The 21,005-nt window shown below is 42.1% G+C and overlaps 1 protein-coding gene across 1 annotated transcript in view; it reads left to right on the plus strand.

Moving 5' to 3' along the window:
* The first annotated feature begins 7,005 nt into the window (after positions 1 to 7,005).
* LOC136885691 (protein takeout) overlaps positions 7,006 to 21,005 on the plus strand; it is a 63,320-nt gene continuing 49,320 nt past the window's right edge. Inside the window, exon 1 of the mRNA XM_067158394.2 lies at positions 7,006 to 7,155. Coding sequence (XP_067014495.1) covers positions 7,083 to 7,155 — 73 coding nt within the window. The 5' untranslated portion in view covers positions 7,006 to 7,082. The remainder of the gene's footprint in view (positions 7,156 to 21,005) is intronic.

A 21,005-nucleotide genomic window follows, 5' to 3' on the forward strand; every position in this document is an offset into this window, starting at 1 on the left:
CCGTAGTTTCCCACTTCTCCTCCAGGCAAATGCCGGGATGGTACCTAACGTAAGGCCAAGGCCGCTTCCTTCCCCCTTCCTTGTTTATTCCTTTCTCTATTCCCATCTCCCACCAAGGCCCCTGTTCAGCATAGCAGGGGAGGCCTGGGTGAGGCACTGGTCACCCTCCCCAGTTGTGTCGCCCAACTCAATGTCTCACGCTCCAGGACACTGCCCTTGAGGCGGTACAGGTGGGATGCCTCACTGAATCCGAGGGAAAAACCAACCCTGGAGGGTAAACAGATTAAGTAAGTAAGTAAAATCTCGTTGTCGTCGGTCCGTATTGGCAAGGAATATTGTGAATATGATTATAAAAATCTAGAGCCTCCGTGGCTCAGGCGGCAGCGCGTCGGCCTCTCACCGCTAGGTTCCGTGCTTCAAATCCCGGTCACTCCACGTGAGACTTGTACTGGACAAAGCGGATGCAGAACAGGTTTTTCTCCGGGTACTCCGGTTTTCCCTGTCACCTTTCACTCCAGCAACACTCTCCAGTATCATTTCATCTGTCAATCATTAATCATTGCCCCAGAGTAGGGTTACCAGATGTCCGTATTTACCAGGACATGCCCTTATTTTTAGCGTCTGCCCTGGCGGTCGTATTTATTTTTTAATTATTTGCTGATTGTCCGTATTTTCGTCTAATAATGTTAAAATGAACTTCTTCCAACTGGAAACCCATTTTCGTAAACTTAGATTCTCTTATTCCATAACTTTTGATTTTAGCTGCAGCTTCAACTTTTTAAATTCCTGTAATCTTTGACTAGTATATTATCGCTGGTCGAAGTCGATAGTCGAAGTTGGCGATAGCATACGGAAACGGAAGCTAAAAACAAATAATTTTCGTCCATATTGCCGCTTAGTTGTGCCACAATCCTTGTGATCTACTCTACAATATCTGTTGTGATCTGTATGACGTTAAATGTATAATGGATAAAAGAAAGTGTAAGTTCACTGCTGAATTGGAGAAAAGATATAAGTGTTTCAAAAATGGCCGCACCGACGAAGAAGCCATGTGTCTAGTATGTAAACCAGGAACATACGTTTCTGTGGCTAATCGTGGAGCTATGGATTTAGAAAGTGACGTTACAACAGACAAACATAAAGCTAATATTCAAAGTGCATCAACTTCAACTTCAAATAATGTGTTGACATTTAAAAAAAGGAACACATCACTAAACGAAAATGCGATTACTGCAGAGGGAGTTCTTGTGTACCACAATGCTGTTCATCATGGGAGCTACAAATCTGTGGATTGTATGTCTAAGCTTCTATCTAAATTATTTCTTGATTCTGAAATAGGAAAAAATATTCACTGTGCTCGTACAAAGTCTGAGGCCATTGTCAATAATGTACTTGGACCTCACTGTGTAGAAAGTGCCATTAAACAAGTCAAAGACGTATCATACATTGGTGTTTGTACGGATGGCAGCAATCATGGGAATATAAAACTGGTTCCTGTGCTCATGCAGTATTTCGACTACCAGAATGGAGGGCTGCAAGCAAAGTTAATTGACCTGCACAGTGTTACTAATGAAAAATCTGCAACAATCTCTTCAGTGGTGTTAGATGTCCTGCATCATCATCATCATCTAAAGGCTTCGCCTTGTCGCTGCAACCATTGATCTCTTCTCTCTGCGATCCTTTTCATCTCTCCATAACCTTGGCATCCCATCATCTCAACTACCTCTTCAATGATCTTCTTCCGTGGTTTCCCTCTGCCTTTCTTTCCCATCACCTTGCCTTCGAACAAGTTCTTTATGAAGTTATTATGCCGGAGAATGTGACCGAAAACTGATGCTTTTCTCCTTTTTATCGCTGTTATTAAATGCCTCTGGGTGTTTATTTCTCTAAGCACTGCTTCATTAGTTTTCTTCTCAATCCAGCTAGTTCTAGTCATCTTCCTCCATAGCCACATTTCCACTGCCTCTAGTCGTTTCACGTCCTCCTTCAAGAGAGTCCATCCTTCACAGCCGTATAGCAGCACACTCCAAATGAACGTTTTGATAAATAATTTCTCTTGTTCAGTATTTAAGGATTTATTAGTTAAGAGCTGCTTCTTCTCCTCAAAGGCTTTCTTACACAGGGAAATCCTTTTTTTTTATTTCCACAGTGCATCTGTTGTCATCGGTAATAACTGATCCTAAATAGCAGAACTTGTGCACCTGTTTTATTAAAATATTTCCAATTCTGAGCTGTGCCTCTGGCTTCATTTTAGATTTGCTTACAACCATAACATTAGTTTTATTTACATTAATGTTAAGTTGGAAATCTTTTAAGATGGATGTTAATTTGTTGAGCATGATCTGCATGTTCTTCTCATTGTCAGCCAGAAGTGCAATATCGTCAGATGTCCTGCAACAAAATGGAATTTCGGAGAAGTGCATTACTTTTGGAGGAGATAACTGCAATACGAATTTTTGGTGCCCTGAAAAGAAGCAAAGCAAGCAAAGTCACCTCCGCACAGGCCATGAAGGCCCTTGGAGGAGTGGAAGGTAAAGGCTTCCACCATTGTTAACCTCGGCACATGATGGGGTAGAGTGGTTAGCTCTACGCCCGGCCGCCTTTGCCCCCAGGAATTAACCTGGTACTCATTTTTGGTGTAGGCTGAGTGAACCTCAGGGCCATATGAACCTCGGAAATCTCGTTTCTTAAATTTTACGACTTCCTGACGGGGATTCAAACCCACGTCCTTCCGGGCGAACCGAGCACGCCTTTACCGCCTCGGCCAGGCAGCCTGAAAAGAAGAGGAATAATAATGTATTTTCTAACCTCAAATCTCAGCTTAATGAAACCTTGATTGGAGTAGGCTGCCCAGCACACGTGTTGCATAATTGTGTTCAACATGGAGTTGATTTATTGTCGATTCACGTTGAAAGCATTGTGTTAAAAGTGTTCAACTACTTTTCTACATTAACCATAAGGAATGAAGAGCTAAAAACGTTTGTGAATTTGTTGATGTGATTTACAAATCCCTATTGAAGCATACAAAGACTCGTTGGTTGTCACTTTTTCCAGCTGTTGAAAGGATGCTTGAACTGTATCCAGCACTTCGGTCTTATTTTCTATCTGTGGATAACCCGCCAACAAATTTGAACAAGTTTTTCACCAATAAGTTAAGTGAAATGTATTTAATATGTTGCTAGTCTTTAATGTCAGTCTTTCAAGAGAACATTCTTCATGTTGAAAAGGAGAATAATCCCATTATTGAAGTGAAACAGGCACTTGAAGAAACTGTTGGCATTTTACAAGCTCGTTTTTCAAATAATTTTGTTCCTATGAAAGTGAAAGAAATGATGAAAACTTTGAAGGAGGAAGGGTTGCAGGAAGACAATGAATCCTTCATGAAAGAAGTCCTTGATGTATATACTGCATGCCTGGAGTACCTTGGAAAATGGTTATAACCACTTGAAGAATTCAGTACTTTTAAATGGATGACCTTAACTTCAGATTTCAACTGGACTGACCTTGAAGATACTGTTAAATATCTTAGTCCTAAAGGTGTACACATTGATGATGTTAGATTATTTGACCAATTTGTAAATCTTCAAAAGTATGTTGAAGTGCAAAAGCAGAATGAAAATTTCTTGAAGGAACCAGCCCATACAAAATGGGCTGGTTTTCTAAATAGTGTCAATATTACACGTTCTTCCGAGCTACTGAAATTAGCAGAAGTGTATTTTGGAATTCCTGCACATAATGCCAACGTAGAAAGATTGTTTTCTTTAATAAATGCACAGTGGACCAAAGAAAGAAATAGGTTAATAGTTGACTCTGTGAAATGATTGGTGTCGGTGTAATTTAATATGAAAGACTTCAATTGTAACCAGTTTTATGACTATTTAAAAGACAATAAGGATTTGCTCAATAAAATAAGTAGCTCTGATAAGTACAATCAACATGAATAAGGTGTCAGTGACATTCCTGCTTTCGAGACTTCACTTGTGGCCAAGCAATATGAATAAGGTACGCTAAATAAATGGTTTTAACAAAAAAAAAAAAAAAAAAAAAGCAATTTTAATGCTATCCTGGTTTTGTCCTGCTTTTTGAACTCAAAAGTCCTGCTTTCGAGCCGTTGTCATCTGGTAACCCTACCCCAAAGGAGTGCGACAGGCTTCGGTAGCCGGCTCAATTCCTATCCTCGCCGCTAGATGGGCTCCATTCCTGACCCGTTCGAATGACTGGAAACAGGCTGTGGATTTTCATTATAAAAATCAGAAAAAATCCTAAAGGAAGGAGTCATAAAAGAAGGATGGCCGAATATCACAGAGTCGGAAGAAAACCAAATGTGATTGCCTCAATATCGAAAGCTTATAAAACTAATCAACAGTAACATTTGGATTTTCAGTTGAAAATCCCGTGGTGTCAGCAAGCGCATGCGACCTTAAATCCCCGGCCACAACTCATGCCTCAGTGCGTTTATGGACCCTGAGCAAGGGGATTACCTGCGGAAGATGATCACGATAATAATAATAATAATAATAATAATAATAATAATAATAATAATAATTCGTGTGGCTATTTCTAGCCGAGTGCAGCCCTTGTAAGACAGACCCTCCGATGAGGGTGGGCGGCATCTGCCATGTGTAGGTAACTGCGTGTTATTGTGGTGGAGGATAGTGTTATGTGTGGTGTGTGAGTTGCAGGGATGTTGGAGACAGCACAAACACCCAGCCCCCGGGCCATTGGAATTAAGCAATGGAGGTTAAAATCCCCGACCCGGCCGGAAATCGAACCCGGGACCCTCTGAACCGAAGGTCAGTACGCTGACCATTCAGCCAACGAGTCGCACATGATCACGATGATGATTACCGTTGATATTACATGGCATCCAGCAACTATCACTTATTATTTCTCGTACTTCGGAGGTGCGAAGGTAAAACTACAGTCGAACCTCGATATCTCGAACCTTCATTACTCGAATTTTCAGCATCTCGAACAGGGCGAGTTGGCCGTGCGGGTAGGGGCGCGAAGCTGTGAGCTTGCATCCGGGAGATAGTGGGTTCGAACCCCATTCTCGGCAGCCCTGAATATGGTTTTCCGTGCCTTCCCATTTTCACACCAGGCTGTACGTTAATTAAGGCCACGGCCGCTTCATTCCCATTCCTAGGCATTTCCTATCCATAAGACCTATCTGTATCCGTGCGACGTAAAGCAAATAGCAGTATCTCGAAGTAACTTAAATTTCCCGACCGTTTGTCCTATTCTTCACGTGCCTGAATTTCTCTACTGCTCGAAATTCGGTTACATGAATTTCTTGATTTCTCGAAACAAACATTCCCTCCCTTGAAGCAAAAAAATACTCTGTAACTCGAATTTTGTACAACATTAATATTGTACGTCCGCCTCTGTGGTGTAGTGGTTAGCGTGATTAGCTGCCACCCCCGGAGGCCCGGGTTCGATTCACGGCTCTGCCACGAAATTTGAAAAGTGGTACGAGGGCTGGAACGGGGTCCACTCAGCCTCGGGAGGTCAACTGAGTAGAGATGGGTTCGATTCCCACCTCAGCCATCCTGGAAGTGGTTTTCCGTGGTTTCCCACTTCTCCTCCAGGCGAATGCCGGGATGGTACCTAACTTAAGGCCACGGCCGCTTCCTTCCCTCTTCCTTGCCTATCCCTTCCAGTCATCCCATCCCTCCACAAGGCCCCTGTTCAGCATAGCAGGTGAGGCCGCCTGGGCGAAGTACTGGTCATTCTCCCCAGTTGTATCCCCGACCAAGTGTCTCAAACTCCAGGACACTGCCCTTGAGGCGGTAGAGGTAGGATCCCTCGCTGAGTCCGAGGGAGAAGCCGAACCTGGAGGGTAAACAGATGATGATGATGATGATTAATATTGTGCGATACGGCATTTGTTGTTTGTGAGGAACAGTTAACAAGTAAACAAAGGTTTACAGTGATGCTGGGAGCCAATGTGACGGGAACCGAAAAACTAAAACTTCTAGTGATCGGAAATTCGGCGAAGCCTCTCTGTTTCTCGGTTGTGAATTAATTACCAATCCCGTACGAAAGTAACCCCACAAGTCGCGGACGACAAGCAGCATTTACGAATCTCGGCTGCGTGGTATTGGCGAGAAGTTTCAACGTGATGGGAGGAAAGTAACAAACAGAAGAGACTAACAGATTTTTTCCAAAGGTGTTTACGGGGTTATGTTTCTTGTTTCTCTACTGTATGTGCTGTATCCTGTCTTCTAAAAAGTTACTGTTATTTTTTTTTTTTACGTCGCACCGACACAGATAGGTCTTATGGCAACGATGAAGCAGGAAGGGGCTAGGAGTGGGAAGGAAGCGGCCGTGGCCTTAATTAAGGTACAGCCCCAGCATTTCCCTGGTGTGAAAATGGGAAACCACGGAAATCCATCTTCAGGGCTGCCGACAGTGGGGTTCGAACCCACGATCTCCCGAATACTGCATACTGGCCGCAATTAAGCGACTGCAGCTATCGAGCTCGGTAAAAGTTACTGTAATAAGGGTTATAATTCAAGTGATGCCGTAAAAAAGAGTTTGTTTGTACATTTTCAAATACTGTTAAAATTAATGTATTTAGTATAAGCCCATAGATACATATGATTCAATTATGTGCTATACATGCTCAAAAACGGTATTTATATAACTTGAAATAAAATTTATCTCCCGAGGTGATTCCAGATATCGAGGTTCGACTGTATTGGATTTTGGGGGTACGCCAATCAAAAAGTTTGAATACCACTGCATTAGGGCACTTCGGGATGGATTGCTGTGCGCAGGGACTATACACCGGGCGCTCTATTTACAGCGAGTTGTGCCGTGGAAGTTGTAGGTAAGAAGGTGCTCGCACCTGTAATAATCTTTATTTTACGAAATACTCGTAACGACTGATATCTTTTTGTCTAGCTCATTAAGAAGCGACCGCACTTGATAAGTATTATTCCTCCTTGTTTACTCGTGAAAAACGTTTTCAACTTTTCCTACCTCATCTGAATGTTTCTCCGGAGACCCTGAAGAGTGGAGGGGGGTGTGAGATAGTACTTCACAGGTCGCGCTACGAGGAACTCAGTTCTGTTCCAGCCATGGCCTCCACTAACCTGTTCGCGTTGTGCGTGTTGCTGCTAGCGGCTTCTTACAGCACAGCGCTCAAACTACGTGAGTATTGTCGTAGGTTATGCCTACAGCTGTTCGTATCTTTCTGCATTTGTTTTAAACACAACCATTTTATAGTATTTTCACAAATCATTTAATTTCAGTCATTTACCAAACATTGATAATGCTTTCACGAATTGGCCTTTCTAAAGCTTTTGATTTGCCTTTGCTGGCAGGACCTAGTGTTTACAGTGCACTATGTCTTCTGGTATGGGCTAGAGCAATTTTGTTACTTTCATTGATCTGTCTCTGTCTTATCCTTGGCTTTGACAATATGAAAGTGACTGAGGTATGAGCGATGCTAGTAATGCCATTCCTTCTGCAGCCAGTCCTTGTTATGAATGGTGTGAAAATGTTGCTCATAGGGTCGGTTGGTGCATGCATTTCAGTGGGCTTGGCAGACTGATATGTAATAGCAACTTTGGCTCGGTGAGGAAAGCAACGGGAAACTACCTCACTCCTCGTTTCCCTAGTACGCCTCTTCAGTGATGCCTAGGCCATCTATGACAGCTGATGGCGGAGCTGTTGAGGATCCAACCAGCCTTAGGGCTGAAGACTGAACATACATAAAGCTTTTGATAGGGTAGATCACGGGAGACTACTGACAAAAGTGAGTACAATTAGACTAGACAAAAGAGTGACTGAAGGAGTGGCGATATATCTAGAAATTAGAACCCAGAGATTCAGAGTACGTGAAGTGTTTATAAGTATCTGATTCCGTATTGCTTAAGAGGGGGTTCCACAGGGCAGTATTATTGGACCTTTGTATTTTCTGATATACCGGGACATAAGTATCTGATTCCGTATTGCTTAAGAGGGGGTTCCACAGGGCAGTATTATTGGACCTTTATATTTTCTGATATACCGGGACATAAGTATCTGATTCCGTATTGCTTAAGAGGCGGTTCCACAAGGAAGTATTATTGGACCTTTATATTTTCTGATATACCGGGACATAAGTATCTGATCCTGTATTGCTTAAGAGGGGGTTCCACAAGGCAGTGTTATTGGACCTTTATATTTTCTGATATACATAAATGATATGAGTAAAGAACTAGGATCAGTGATAAGGCGTTTTGCGGATGATGTTATGCTGTAAAGAGCAATAAATAAGTTACAAGAATGTGAGCAACTGCAAAAAGACTTTGACAGTGTTGTGAGATGGACAGCAGGTAATGGTATGATGATAAACACGATGAAAAGTCAGGTATTGAGTTTCACAAAGAGGAAAAGTCGTCTTAGTTGCAATTACTGCGTTGATGGCTCATGGGCGATCATTGTTAGTGCTGCTTGAGTCACCAGTCCATAGACTGGTTTGATGAAGCTCTCCATGCCACCCTATCCTGTGCTAACCTTTTCATTTCTACATAACTACTGCATTCTACATCTGCTCTAATCTGCTTGTCATATTCATACCTTCGTCTGTCCCTACCGTTCTTACCGCCTACACTTCCTTCAAAAACCAACCGTACAAGTCCTGGGTGTCTAAAGATGTGTCCTATCATTCTACGTTATGATCAGGTTTAGCCAAATGGATCTCCTCTCACCAATTCGATTCACTACCCTTCATTTGCTATTTGGTCTATCCATCTCACCTTCAGCATTCTTCTGTAACACCACATTTCAAAAAGCTTCTATTCTCTTTCTTTATGAGCTAGTTATCGTCCATGTTTCACTTCCATACAATGTCACGTTCCAGACGAAAGTCTTCAAGATCATTTTTCTAATTCATATATCAATGTTCAAAGAGAGCAAATTTCTTCATACTGGGCGAGATGGCCGTGCGGTTAGGGCCGCCCAGCTGTGAGCTTGCATCCGGGAGATAGTAGGTTCGAATCGCAATGTCGGCAGCCCTGAAGATGGTTTTCCGTGATTTCCCATTTTCACACCAGGCAAATGTTGGGTCTTTATCTCAATTAACACTACGTCCGCTTCCGTCCAACCCCTAGCCCTTTCCTATCCCATCGTCGCCATAAGACCTATCTGTGTCGGTGTGACGTAAAGCCACTAGCAAAAACAAATTTTCTTAAGAAAGGCCTTCCTTGCTTGTGCTATTCTGCATTTTATGTCCTCCTTAATTCTACCATCGTTAGTTATTTTACTACAATATTCATCGACTTCCTTTAATACTTCATTTCCTAATCCAATATTTCCTGCATCACTTTTGTTTTAGACTTATTTGTTTTCATGTTGTACTCATCCCTCAAGACTCTGTCCATACCATTCAGTAAGTCATCCAGACATTTTGCACAGTCAGACAAAACAACATTATCATCGGCAAATCTCACGGTTTTGATTTCCCCTCTTTGGATTGTGATTCCCTTTCCAAATTATTCTTTGATTTCCTCTATTGCCTGTTCAATGTAAACATTGAAACGGAGAGGGGACAAACTGCAGCCTTGCCTTCCTTCCCACTATCGTACGTACCTAGGTGTTAATATAAGGAAAGATCTGCATCGAGGTAATCGTACAAACGGGACTGTAAATGAAGGTTACCTTATACATTATAATCTACTTTTATGTCGCAGCGACACAGATAGGTCTTATGGCGACGATGGGGAGTGGAAAGGAAGTGGCCGTGGCCTTAATTAAGGTAAAGTCCCAGCATTTGCCTGGCGTGAACATGGGAAACCACGAGAAACCATCCTCATGGCTGCCGACAGAAGGGTTCGATCCTACTATTTTCCGGATGCAAGCTCACAGCTGCGCGCCCCAAACCGCATGGCCAACTCGTCCGGTTGTATTAATCTTAATGCACAACAAAGCACCACAGAAAGGTGTTATAGCGATAATATCCGTGAGGAAGGGCATCTAGCCCATAACACTGAGCTTAATTCATATACTGAGCCGACCCCAAGTGATTGGAAAAAGATCAGGAAGAAGAAGTAAAAGACAAATAAAGAGCACGGTGGGATCCTAAGTACAGTCGAAACTGTTTATATAGACATTGCTTTTAACGGCGTAATAGAACGATCTCGTTTAAATCCTATATAAATACTTCACTTTAAAAAATCACTTCGTACGACATATTGTATAAAACGACATTTCTTAACAGACAAAGTAGCGGTCCCCAAACTACGAAAAATGCAAAATTAAATAATTTCCTCAATTGTGCCGAAAGTTGAAGGGCTAAAGGGCCCGAAAAGGTTTAAAATTGTGAGTCTGGGATAGCTCTATCAAACTAAAAACAAATTTCGAAAATCAATTCCGGCCTAAATGCAGTTCGAGAAAAACAGCCTAAAATCGTCCGACTCCATGGCTAAATGGTTAACGTGCTGGCCTTTGATCACAGGGGTCCCGGGTTCGATTCCCAGCACGGCCGGGAATTTAATTTCGCTGGCACGGGGGCTGGGTGTACGTGCCGTCTTCATCATCATTTCATCCTCATGATGACGCGCAGGTCGCCTACGGGAGCCAAATCAAAAGACCTGCACCTCGGACACTCTTCTTCTTCATCTGCTTGCCCTCGAGGGTCCCTCGGACTCAGCGAGGGATCCCACCTCTACCATCTCAAGGGCAGTGTCCTGGAGCTTCAGACTCTGGGTCGGGGGATACAACAGAATAGGTTTCTTTCCTTTTTTTTCGAACTAAAACATCGGGAGGTGTGATTAACACTCTTTATGTACTATTCAATAGTTTTTACGATATGTCACTTCTGGAACCCTTCATGAGATGATTTTATCGGAAACACAAAAACGTTAAGAACTGTAGGTCAGGGTTGGAATATGGTACCGAGATCTGGACAACATCCCAACAATGTTTACTTGACTCACTAGAGAGAGTGCAGGTTAAATTTATGAAAAGAAAATAACTGAGAGGACTTTTCCTATTTGTGAAACTCACAACCTGACTTTTAACTCCGTTTATCATCATACCATTGCCTGCTGTCCATCTCACAACATTATCGAGGTCATTTTGCAGTTGCTTACAATCTTGTAACTTATTTATCACTCTGTACAGAATAACATCATCTGCGAAAAGCCTTATCTCTGATTCCACTTCTTTACACATATCATTGATAATATATAAGAAAACATAAAGGTCCAATAATACTGCCTTGAGGAATTCCCCTCTTAATTTTAACAGGGACAGATAAAGCTTCACCTACTCTAATTCTCTGAGTTCTATTTTCTAGAAACAGAGCCACCCATTCAGTCACTCTTTTGTCAAGTCCAATTGCACTCATTTTTGCCAGTAGTCTCCCATGATCTACCCTATCAAATGCCTTAGATGAAATGAAATGGCGTATGGCTTTTAGTGCCGGGAGTGTCCGAGGACAATGCCTTAGATAAGTAAATCGCAATACAGTCCAACTGACCTCCTGAATCCAGGATATCTGCTATATCTTGCTGGAATCCTACAAGTTGGGCTTCAGTGGAATAACCTTTCCTAAACCCAAACTGCCTTCTGTCAAACCATTTATTAATTTTGCAAACATGTCTTATATAATCGGAAAGAATGCTTTCCCAAAGCTTACATACAATGCATGTCAAACTGGCTTCGGAATTAAGATGACGTATTCCTTATATGATGAGTTTTGCCAACAGCTGCAAATCGAGAATTTACTGCTGCGTCGCAAATGTGCTAACGCAATGTTCACAATAAAAAGCATAAGAAATAGAATAGATTGTCCGGAGTTCCTGCAGCTAATACCACTTCATGTTCCGGCACGAAACACAAGACACAGAGTCACCTTTCGTGAGATCAAGCGTAGAACTGAACACCAGAGGAGTTCGAGCTTAATACAGTCACTGCGGACACGAGCAGTGTTAGGGAATCTGTGGATTGCTTCTGTTCTGATATAAAGACAATTAGAAAAGCAGTATTACATATGGCAAAATGATAGATCTGTATGTAGTGTTGTAAGATGTTAATTTTTGAACATTATACTTTGTGATTATTTGTAGACTAGCTGCAGTACCCGTCGTTGATAGGGCAATTATGTAGAATGCACAAAGTTATCCAACTTCACAGCTACTTTCCTCTAATATATATTCAGGCAGGCTGTTTTACGGCGGATACAGTAGTAATCCCATCTATCGGAGAAGAGTCAAATCACATCACAACAATGCTCAATCTAAAGTTACTGTTCTGTTGATCAGTTTTAAGAGCTCTCGATATTGTAGACATTCACATTTAGTTTCCTTTCGACTCTGGGATATTACAGGATCTAATATAAAGTCCTTCCTTCTTTCACGACTCCCTCTTCTCTTATTCTTCAATCGATCGTTCCTTTTTTTCTCGTTTTTTACAATCATCTTCACAATTTTCCTTGTTGATATGGACCAATGACCACGGTTTTACACCTTAAGACAATCATGAAAAAAAAAAAAAAAAAACCAACATCGCCAGTTAACATGATTAAACAATATTTCCATGTTGGCGATACTTGGCGTTGACATGAACTAAGCAAGAAAAATCTAAATTAATTATTCTATTAAAACTGTATAAGACATAAATGATTGGACTGATAATCTCTAGAACTTTTGTTACGGTATCTAATATTTTTTCGATAGGACCAATAATATACGTATTAAAAAAACAATTTCAGGCACCTTCCCCTAAACTACCATTTTATCCACGGCGAATAAAAAAGTATTTATAGCCTAGACAGTAGCAGCTTATTCCCAGACTTTGCATACCGATTTTCATTCAATTCTCTTCACCCCTTTTCTCGTGGTTGATATGGACTTAGCAACAAACACTGAAATTCGCGAATATCTCTGTTATCATACCTGGTACGGTAAAAAAGTACAAGACATAAATGATCGAAAATGTAATTCTAAATGTAGTATTTGTCGATATTTGAGAATTAAATTTTAGGCCTTCCCCTAAAGTACCAGTTGACTCAGCGAAAATAACATTATTGAATTTTATAGCCTATATCGTAGTGCCTCATTCCCCGAATTCGCATACCGATTTTCATTAAATTCTCTTCGGTCCTTTTCTCGTGATGCCCATACACACAGACAGACAGACAGACAGACAGACAGACAGACAGACAGACAGACAGACAGACAGACAGACAGACAGACAGACAGACAGACAGACAGACATAAATGACGGAAAATTAAAAAGTGCATTTCCTTGTTATTGTGGACATGACCGATACAGAAATACCATTCTTTTTAAAATCCTGAGCAATGTACAGACGGAACTCTTATTATATATAGATAGGCTATAAGATGTCCGCCTCTGTGGTGTAGTGGTTAGTATCATTAGCTGCCACCCGGGTTCGATTCCCGGCTCTGCCACGAAATTTGAAAAGTGGTACGATGGCTGGAATGGGGCTCACTCAGCGACGGGAGGTGAAATGAGTATAGCTGCATTCGATTCCCACCTCAACCATCCTGGAAGTGGTTTTCCGTGGTTTCCCACTTCACCTCCAGGCAAATGCCGGGATGGTACCTAACTTAAGGCCACGGCCGCTTCCTTCCCTCTTCCTTGTCTGTCCCTTCCACTCTTCCCATCCCTCCGCAAGACCCCTGTTCAGCATAGCAGATGAAGCCGCCTAGGCGAGGAACTGGTCCTCCTCCCCAGTTGAGTCATCCCGACCCAAAGTCTCACGCTCCAGGACACTGCCCTTGAGGCGGTGGAGGTGGGATCCCTCGCTGAGTCCGAGGAAAAAACCAACCCTGCAGGGTAAGCAGATTAAGAAGAAGAAGATATAAATTAGTATATTTAAGAAACGATATTTTCTCATCCAGAGGTGCATATGGCCCTGAGGTTCCGTCAGCCTACATAAAAAATGAATACTAAGTTCATTCATTCCTGGGGGAAACTATCTGTAATTGGGAATAGCCTGTTGGTGGTTAATAAAGCTATCTATGTTCTTTCAAAAACGAAACACGTCATTCTATTTTAATTGTTTACTTTTAAAATATATTACTGTTACCTTATGTGAGACAGAAACCCTTGGACATGTGCCTGGATTCTGTCGGAGCACTGAACTAATGCGCAACCACCGCCATCACCGTGTAAGATCGTCGATCGCTCAAGGCTTGAGACAGCGTGGATGGGAGGTGTACGAGGAGGTTCACTGCGACTCTACCGATGACCGGACATCGTAGCCACCAACAGAGAGGACATTAAAGCGATGGTTTTAGATCCCACCATTCGCTTTGAAAGGGACCTGGATCAGGCTCGGGATGTGGACCTAGAAAAGCAAGCTATTTATGTTCCATGCTTGCCTTACCTTTCATCTAAGTATAAAATACCTATCGATCGGTGGATTGTCAGAGGTCTGCTATTCGGATTAAGAACCGCCCTACCTAGTCTGACATCGAACTTCCTACAGAACTTGAAAGTTCCATTCTGCGAGTTAGAAAAAATAGTAATACAGATACTGAGGGACTATCTGCAAATCATTCACTTCCATCTGTACCTGAGAACGTGATTGACATTCCTCCCCCACAAACCCTGGGGAAAAAAGAAGATAACAGCTTCAACGATAAAATTGGTATCTTTAAACTCAATTGAAAGTGAAATTGTATTCCGGATCCAAACGGCCACCCTCATTGGAGGACGGATGATTTCTTTCTTTAATAAATCTCTCTCTCTCTCTCTCTCTCTTCTTTTTCATGTAGTTTATAAATTTATTGCTCGTTTCGGCCGGCTAAAGAACCTAACAATTAAGAATGCACCTCTTTTAAGCCTCCAATATACTAGATTGCAGGCTTTCATTAAAGCCGAAGGCATAGGTCAAACTGCTTACTACATTTCCACCCGACTGAATCCCTCTTTGCCGTTTTTCAAACATCTCTCTAAATGATCTAAGTAAAAATATGAACAACAAAGGTGAGAGATTACAGCCTCGTCTTTTCTGCTACAACCCATGGTCAGTTATTGGAGAGCTTGGCTAGTACGCCGCAGGCAGCTGGATAACGAAGGAGATAATGTCAAGGAAATATTGACTTGACGTAGACCAGATTTTTATTTTATAAAGGTCTCCTTCTAACCGACAGGTGGGTGAGCTCATTTACATATCTCCAGCGTTAACGTGTCATGTTCACACTTCAGCAAGCCGTTAGGCCGCAGAGGCTTTTAAGGTACAATTCTTGCAATGAACGAAGGGCTGTCTGGCCGAGGAGGTTAAATGTGCTCGGTTCGCCCGGAAACATGTGGGTTTGATAATCGATCAAGAAGTCGAAATATTTAAGGAACAAGATATCCCCTTCCGGTGGTGGATATGACCCTGAGGTTCACTCAGCCTACATTCTTTTGCCAATAAAAGTAATACCATTACTCATAACGATTACTTTTTAGTAATTTTTACTTGTGTCCGCCTCTGCGATGTAATGGTTAGTGTGATTAGCTGCCCTCCCCGGAGGCCAGGATTCGATTCTCGACTCTGCAATTAAATTTGAAAAGTGGTACGAGGACTGGAACGGGGTCCACTCAGCCTCCGGAGGTCAAATGAGTAGAAGGGTATTCGATTCCCTCCCCATGTGGGTGGGGGCGGTAGAATAACAGCCCCGGTATCCCCTGCCTGTCGTAAGAGGAGGCTAAAGGGGGCCCCAAGGACTCTAAACTTGGGAGCGTGGGTTGGCGTCCGCAGGGTCCCTAGCTGAGTCCGGCCATTGTTTACACTTACTTATGCCAGGCTTCTCACTTTCATCTATCCTATCTGACCTCCCTTGGTCAACACTTGTTTTTTCCGACCCATCCCGATGATATTAGCTTTCCGAGGCCTAGGGATTCTTTAATTTTTCCCGCCCTCCGTGACCCTTGCCTTTCTTTGGCCGATACCTTCATTTTTCGAGGTGATGGTACCCTTCTATTTTTTCCCCCTGTGAAATGAAAAGAAATGTCGTATGGCTTTTAGTGCCGGGATATCACAGGACGGGTTCGGCTCGCCAGGTGCAGGTCTTTCTATTTGACATCCGTAGGCGACCTGCGCGTCGTGATGAGGATGAAATGATGATGAAGACAACACATACACCCAGCCCCCGTGCCATTGGAATTGACCAATTAAGGTTAAAATCCCCGACCCCGCCGGGAATCGAACCCGGGACCCTCCGAACCGAAGGCCAGTACGCTGAGCGTTCAGCCAACGAGTCGGACTTTTCCCCCTGTGATTAATATTGATACATGATGGTTGCCCAGTTGTACTTCCTGTTAAAACCATAATCACCACCACCACCACTCCCGCCTCAACCATCTCCAAGTGGTTTTCCGCTTCCTTCCCTCTTCCTTGTCTATCCCTTCCAATCTTCCCAACCTCCACAAGGCCCCTGTTCAGAATAACAGGTGAGGCCGCCTGGCGGGGTATTGGTCGAAATATAGTATAAGCGTTTCAGTTTCCAAACACCAATATATATACAGCATAATACATAAAATAATAGTTTTGTCTGTACATTGCTCAGAATTTAAAAAGAATGGTATTTATGTATCGGACGTGTCCACAGTAACAAGGAAATACAATTTTTAATTTTCTATAATTTCAGTCTGTCTGTATATATGTATGTGTGTATGTGCGATCATCACGAGAAAACGGCTGAAGGGAATTTAATGAAAATCGGTATGTAAAGTCGGGAAATGAGCCACTACAATCTAAGTTATAAATCATTTTATTCATACTGAGTGAAATGGTAGTTTAGGGGAAGGCCTAAAATTTAATCCTCAAATGTTTATGTTATAAGTGGTTCTGTCGATAAATACTACATAACTATAGTTATACAGAGTTACATTTTCGATCATTTATGTTTTATACATTTTTACCGTACCGGCTATGATAACACAGATATTCATGAATTTGTATTTTTGTTGCTGAGTCCATTATCAACGCCGAGCCACCAAAAATGGGTTAACATAATTTAATGAAATTCGGTATATAGAGTAGGGGAATAAGAAATTACACTCCAAGCTATAAACAACTTTTTTCACCCTGGTTGAAATGGAAGTTTAGGGGAAGGTTCCTAAAATGTAATTTTTAAATACCTATGTCATTGGTCCTATCGAAAAGAACTACATAACAAAAGTTACAGGGAATACAATTTCCGATAATTTATGTTTAATTCAGTTTTACCGAACCTACTATGACACGAGTGGTATTTCAGAGTCGGAAGAAAATCAAAAGTGAAGGCCTACAATATCACAGCTCATAAAATTGATCAACAATAACATTACATTGACCATTGTTGTGATATGCTTTGTCTCTTATGCTGCCACTCATCTCCGATAGATGGGATTGCTGATGCGTACCGAGTATAACAACTTGCCTGAATATTGGCGGGGAAATAGCTGGGGAGTTAGATAACTTTCTTCTTTAGCATACCATTCCTCTGATTCATACATTTTCTGATACCGCTGGTACGCAACACATTGGTTCATCATAGTATTCCAGTTGGTCGATCCCTACTCTGACGCGCTGATGGGAATGATCAGTGTGCACACTTAACGGAATAAGGCAGAGGCTCACTTATGATCTGGTCTAGAATTACAATTTTGGCCTATTCCAAATTATAGCACCACAATTCACTTAAAAATATAACTCAAAATTCAACCCTGAAAAGATCCGTTTCTTAAAAAAAGCTTCTTCCTCTTCACTTTCATTAAATTCTACATTCATTTTATTCCAAATTGGCAGCGAAGAGGGAGTTTCTCCTCTGGCTTGGAGGAAAAATTTACCTCCAACTTAGTTTTTCCCCCGCTAGTGTAGTGAACTGAGATTTTCTGACTTATCGGGTATTCCTATTAAACAGATGAGTAAAAGGGCATAGATTTTGCCCTGGGACTCTAAACTACTGCCCCCTCCCCCCGCACCCAGAAATTAGTGTTCACGGCTCACGGGTGTCTGAATCCTGGCCATTCCAGCTCTGGAACTGTGGACTGTTAGACCGGCAGCGTACCTACTATTGGTTAAAAGTGAGAAAATGTGTGGTTTTTCATTTGATCGAGTATTTCATATGAAAGCATTGCTTTTCATCGCGACATTCCTACTGGCTTCATTGTAATGACCTATGCTGATTTCAGTTAGGAAAACCAGTAAGGCAGTCTTTCTGAGGATGTGAAAAGGCAGGTGGGGAGTAAGTGTCTGCCATTATAATGAAAACTCCCCGGCCTGATTTTGACTGATGATAGGCAAGGGGGCCTACCATTACAATAAAAAATTTCTAACCTAGTCTTCGCATATAAAAAGACGTTTAGTGACTTCCCCGTCGCGTTTCTAGGGTAACGTTAATAGCTTAATTAAGACCATGGTCACTTCCTTCCCACTCCTAACCTTTCCTATCCCATCGTCGCCATAAGTTCTATCTATGTTGATGCGACGTAAAGCAGATAGTAAAAAAACAAAATTGTATCCCAGTGTAGCTCCTTTCATTCTCCGACCAGGAGGTACCTATCTTCTTCAGGTTTTTTCCCTGAAAACCACGAACTTTCTTCAGAACCTGACTCACAACCAGTCTGTCGGCACTAGTTCTCAGTCAGCCACATAGTACGGACTGTCGGGGAGACAATCTTGCCACATGACCAAAGAAAGAAGGAAAAATAGAGAGCAGAAATATGCTGGATGCAAACGACACGATAATGTAAATTTCAACACCTTCAAATGTCACTCACTTCATGCAGGATCGAACCCAGAATCTTGCAGGCAGAAGGCTAACAACTATTCAACTGCATCAATCAGGTCAGTGGCCTGAAAATCGAAGGATATGAAAGGTGAAAGGAAGAAATTACCTCGGATATTAATAACCCAGCAAGGTCGGAAGGGAACAACAGTAGATAGAAGTAGTAATTTGCCATCTCAATCGACCACTACAAAAATGAAAGTATCGGCTAAAAGGCTGAGTTTTTTTTTATTTTTACAATTTGCTTTACGTCGCACCGACACAGATAGGTCTTATGGTGACGATGGTACAGGAAAGGGCTAGGAATTGGAAGGAAGCATCCGTGGCCTTAATTAAGGAACAGCCCCAGCATTTGCCTGGTATGAAAATGGGAAACCACGGAAAACCATCTTCAGGGCTGCCGCCAGTGAAGTTCAAACCCACTATCTCCTGAATACTGGAAACTGGCCGCACTTACGCGATTGCAGCTATCGAACCAGGTCGATGTAATCAGGTGGCCAAACAATGGTTTTGCGAATTTCACCGGAATTCTTCAAAACTAGCGGTAAAATGTATGGATAGGTACAGGTGATCATCTACTGTGGCCGACTGCACACCAATACGATACGATCTCGGCTACAAGTCACATTTGCAGTCAGTTTCAGTAATGAGTTCGTCAAATGAGGATGCCATTGGCGTGATGCATTCGTATTTAAAGAAGATACCAAGGTACTGAGTTGGTGGGTGGTGATTATTGTCTTAAGAGGCAATTATCCTCCATGTAACACTAATCAGAGGGAGAAAAATCCACAGTTCTACACCTCCAGGCAAGCAATTCAATCTTGAAAACATCCTAGATATATGAGCTACGAATTTTTCACGAGTAAAATATACGAATAATCTTCTTAAGACGCCGTCTCCGAACGGAGTTTGGCAATCCGCGTAACTAGCTCTGATCTTGACAGCGCAGAATGGAATGCAATTTCTGAAGTACAGCAGTGCCATCATCGAAGGTCTTTCAGCCATGAATTTCTTCTTCTCCCAACGGATCTCTTCCCCCTGTATTTTCCCTTCGATAATAAGCTGAAATACGAATAACAAAGTATGAGAATATATTCTTTATTTATACCTAAAAAATTACAATCATTTTCTTAATCATTGCTATCCGGTCGATTAGATCACGACCGACTTGATGCGTCGCTCTAGCAAGAGAGCGCAGCGAAGGATCCAGCCGGCCGTGATTAGATTAGCAGTTTGCCTTTTTCCTACAACTACGAGCGCTAATGTGAGTCAATGCACAGTTTCACTTAAGCCCTTATAACTACATTCGGTGTGGACATTTTTTCAAAAATTTAAAAAAGCCTGAGGGTAAACAACCAAGGGACACATTACAGAAAGAATTATGAAAATAAGTCAATTTGGTAAGGATTTGAATAAAAAAGAACACGAATAAAGAAATAAGCGATTTTAGGCTGTTGTTCCGAAACTGCATTTAGGTCGAAAGTGATTTTTGACACTTTTCCGGGCCCTTTAGACTTCAATTTTCTGCACAATTGGGGAAATTGCTTAATTCTACGTTTTTCGGAGTATGGAGTCTCCTACTTTGTTTGCTAAGAAATGTTTTCAACGTTACAAAATGAAGGCATCGGCTAAAGAAACACAAGAGCCACGAAGGGTGTGAAAATAGAAGCTTCCCTAGGATTCGCAACCTAATACCGTCGGAGTAGGAAAATAACAAGAATTGACCAAGGGAGGTCATACAGAATAGATGAAAGTCAGGAGCCTGACACAGGTAATTGGAAGCAATACCAGGACTCAGCTAAGGACCCCGTGGTGGCTAACCCACTCGCTAGTTAAGAGCCCCTGGGGCCTCTTACGACAGGCAAGGGATACTTTTGCGACTATCTGTACGTTTGTGTAAAACTCGATGTAGCTGTTTCTCATCAAAACGGTTGCTATTGTAATATCTGAAATATCACAGAAATCAGTCGAAAGTGCATTCCCTCTGCACGCTTCTTTAAATAACTTTCTGCAGCTCACGATTTGTTGCGCCAACCGTTGTTGAAAAAACAGGGCGTCTCGTGTTTTTGCTTGTTACTCTGTCGCAAGACTTAATGATTATCTTCTTATTACAGCAACAGCCTGTGTAATAGTATGAATCATAACTCGGTTGGTTATTCATGACCTCTCCAGAATGTTCTGTGCAATTCTATTCTGAAGGTTACCGGGCGAGTTGGTCGTACGGTTAGGGGCGCGCAGTTGTGAGCTTGCATTCGGCAGATAGTGGATTCGAACCCCACTGTC

The sequence above is a fragment of the Anabrus simplex genome, chromosome 14 (assembly GCF_040414725.1).
Source record: "Anabrus simplex isolate iqAnaSimp1 chromosome 14, ASM4041472v1, whole genome shotgun sequence".
NCBI classification, from domain to species: domain Eukaryota; kingdom Metazoa; phylum Arthropoda; class Insecta; order Orthoptera; family Tettigoniidae; genus Anabrus; species Anabrus simplex.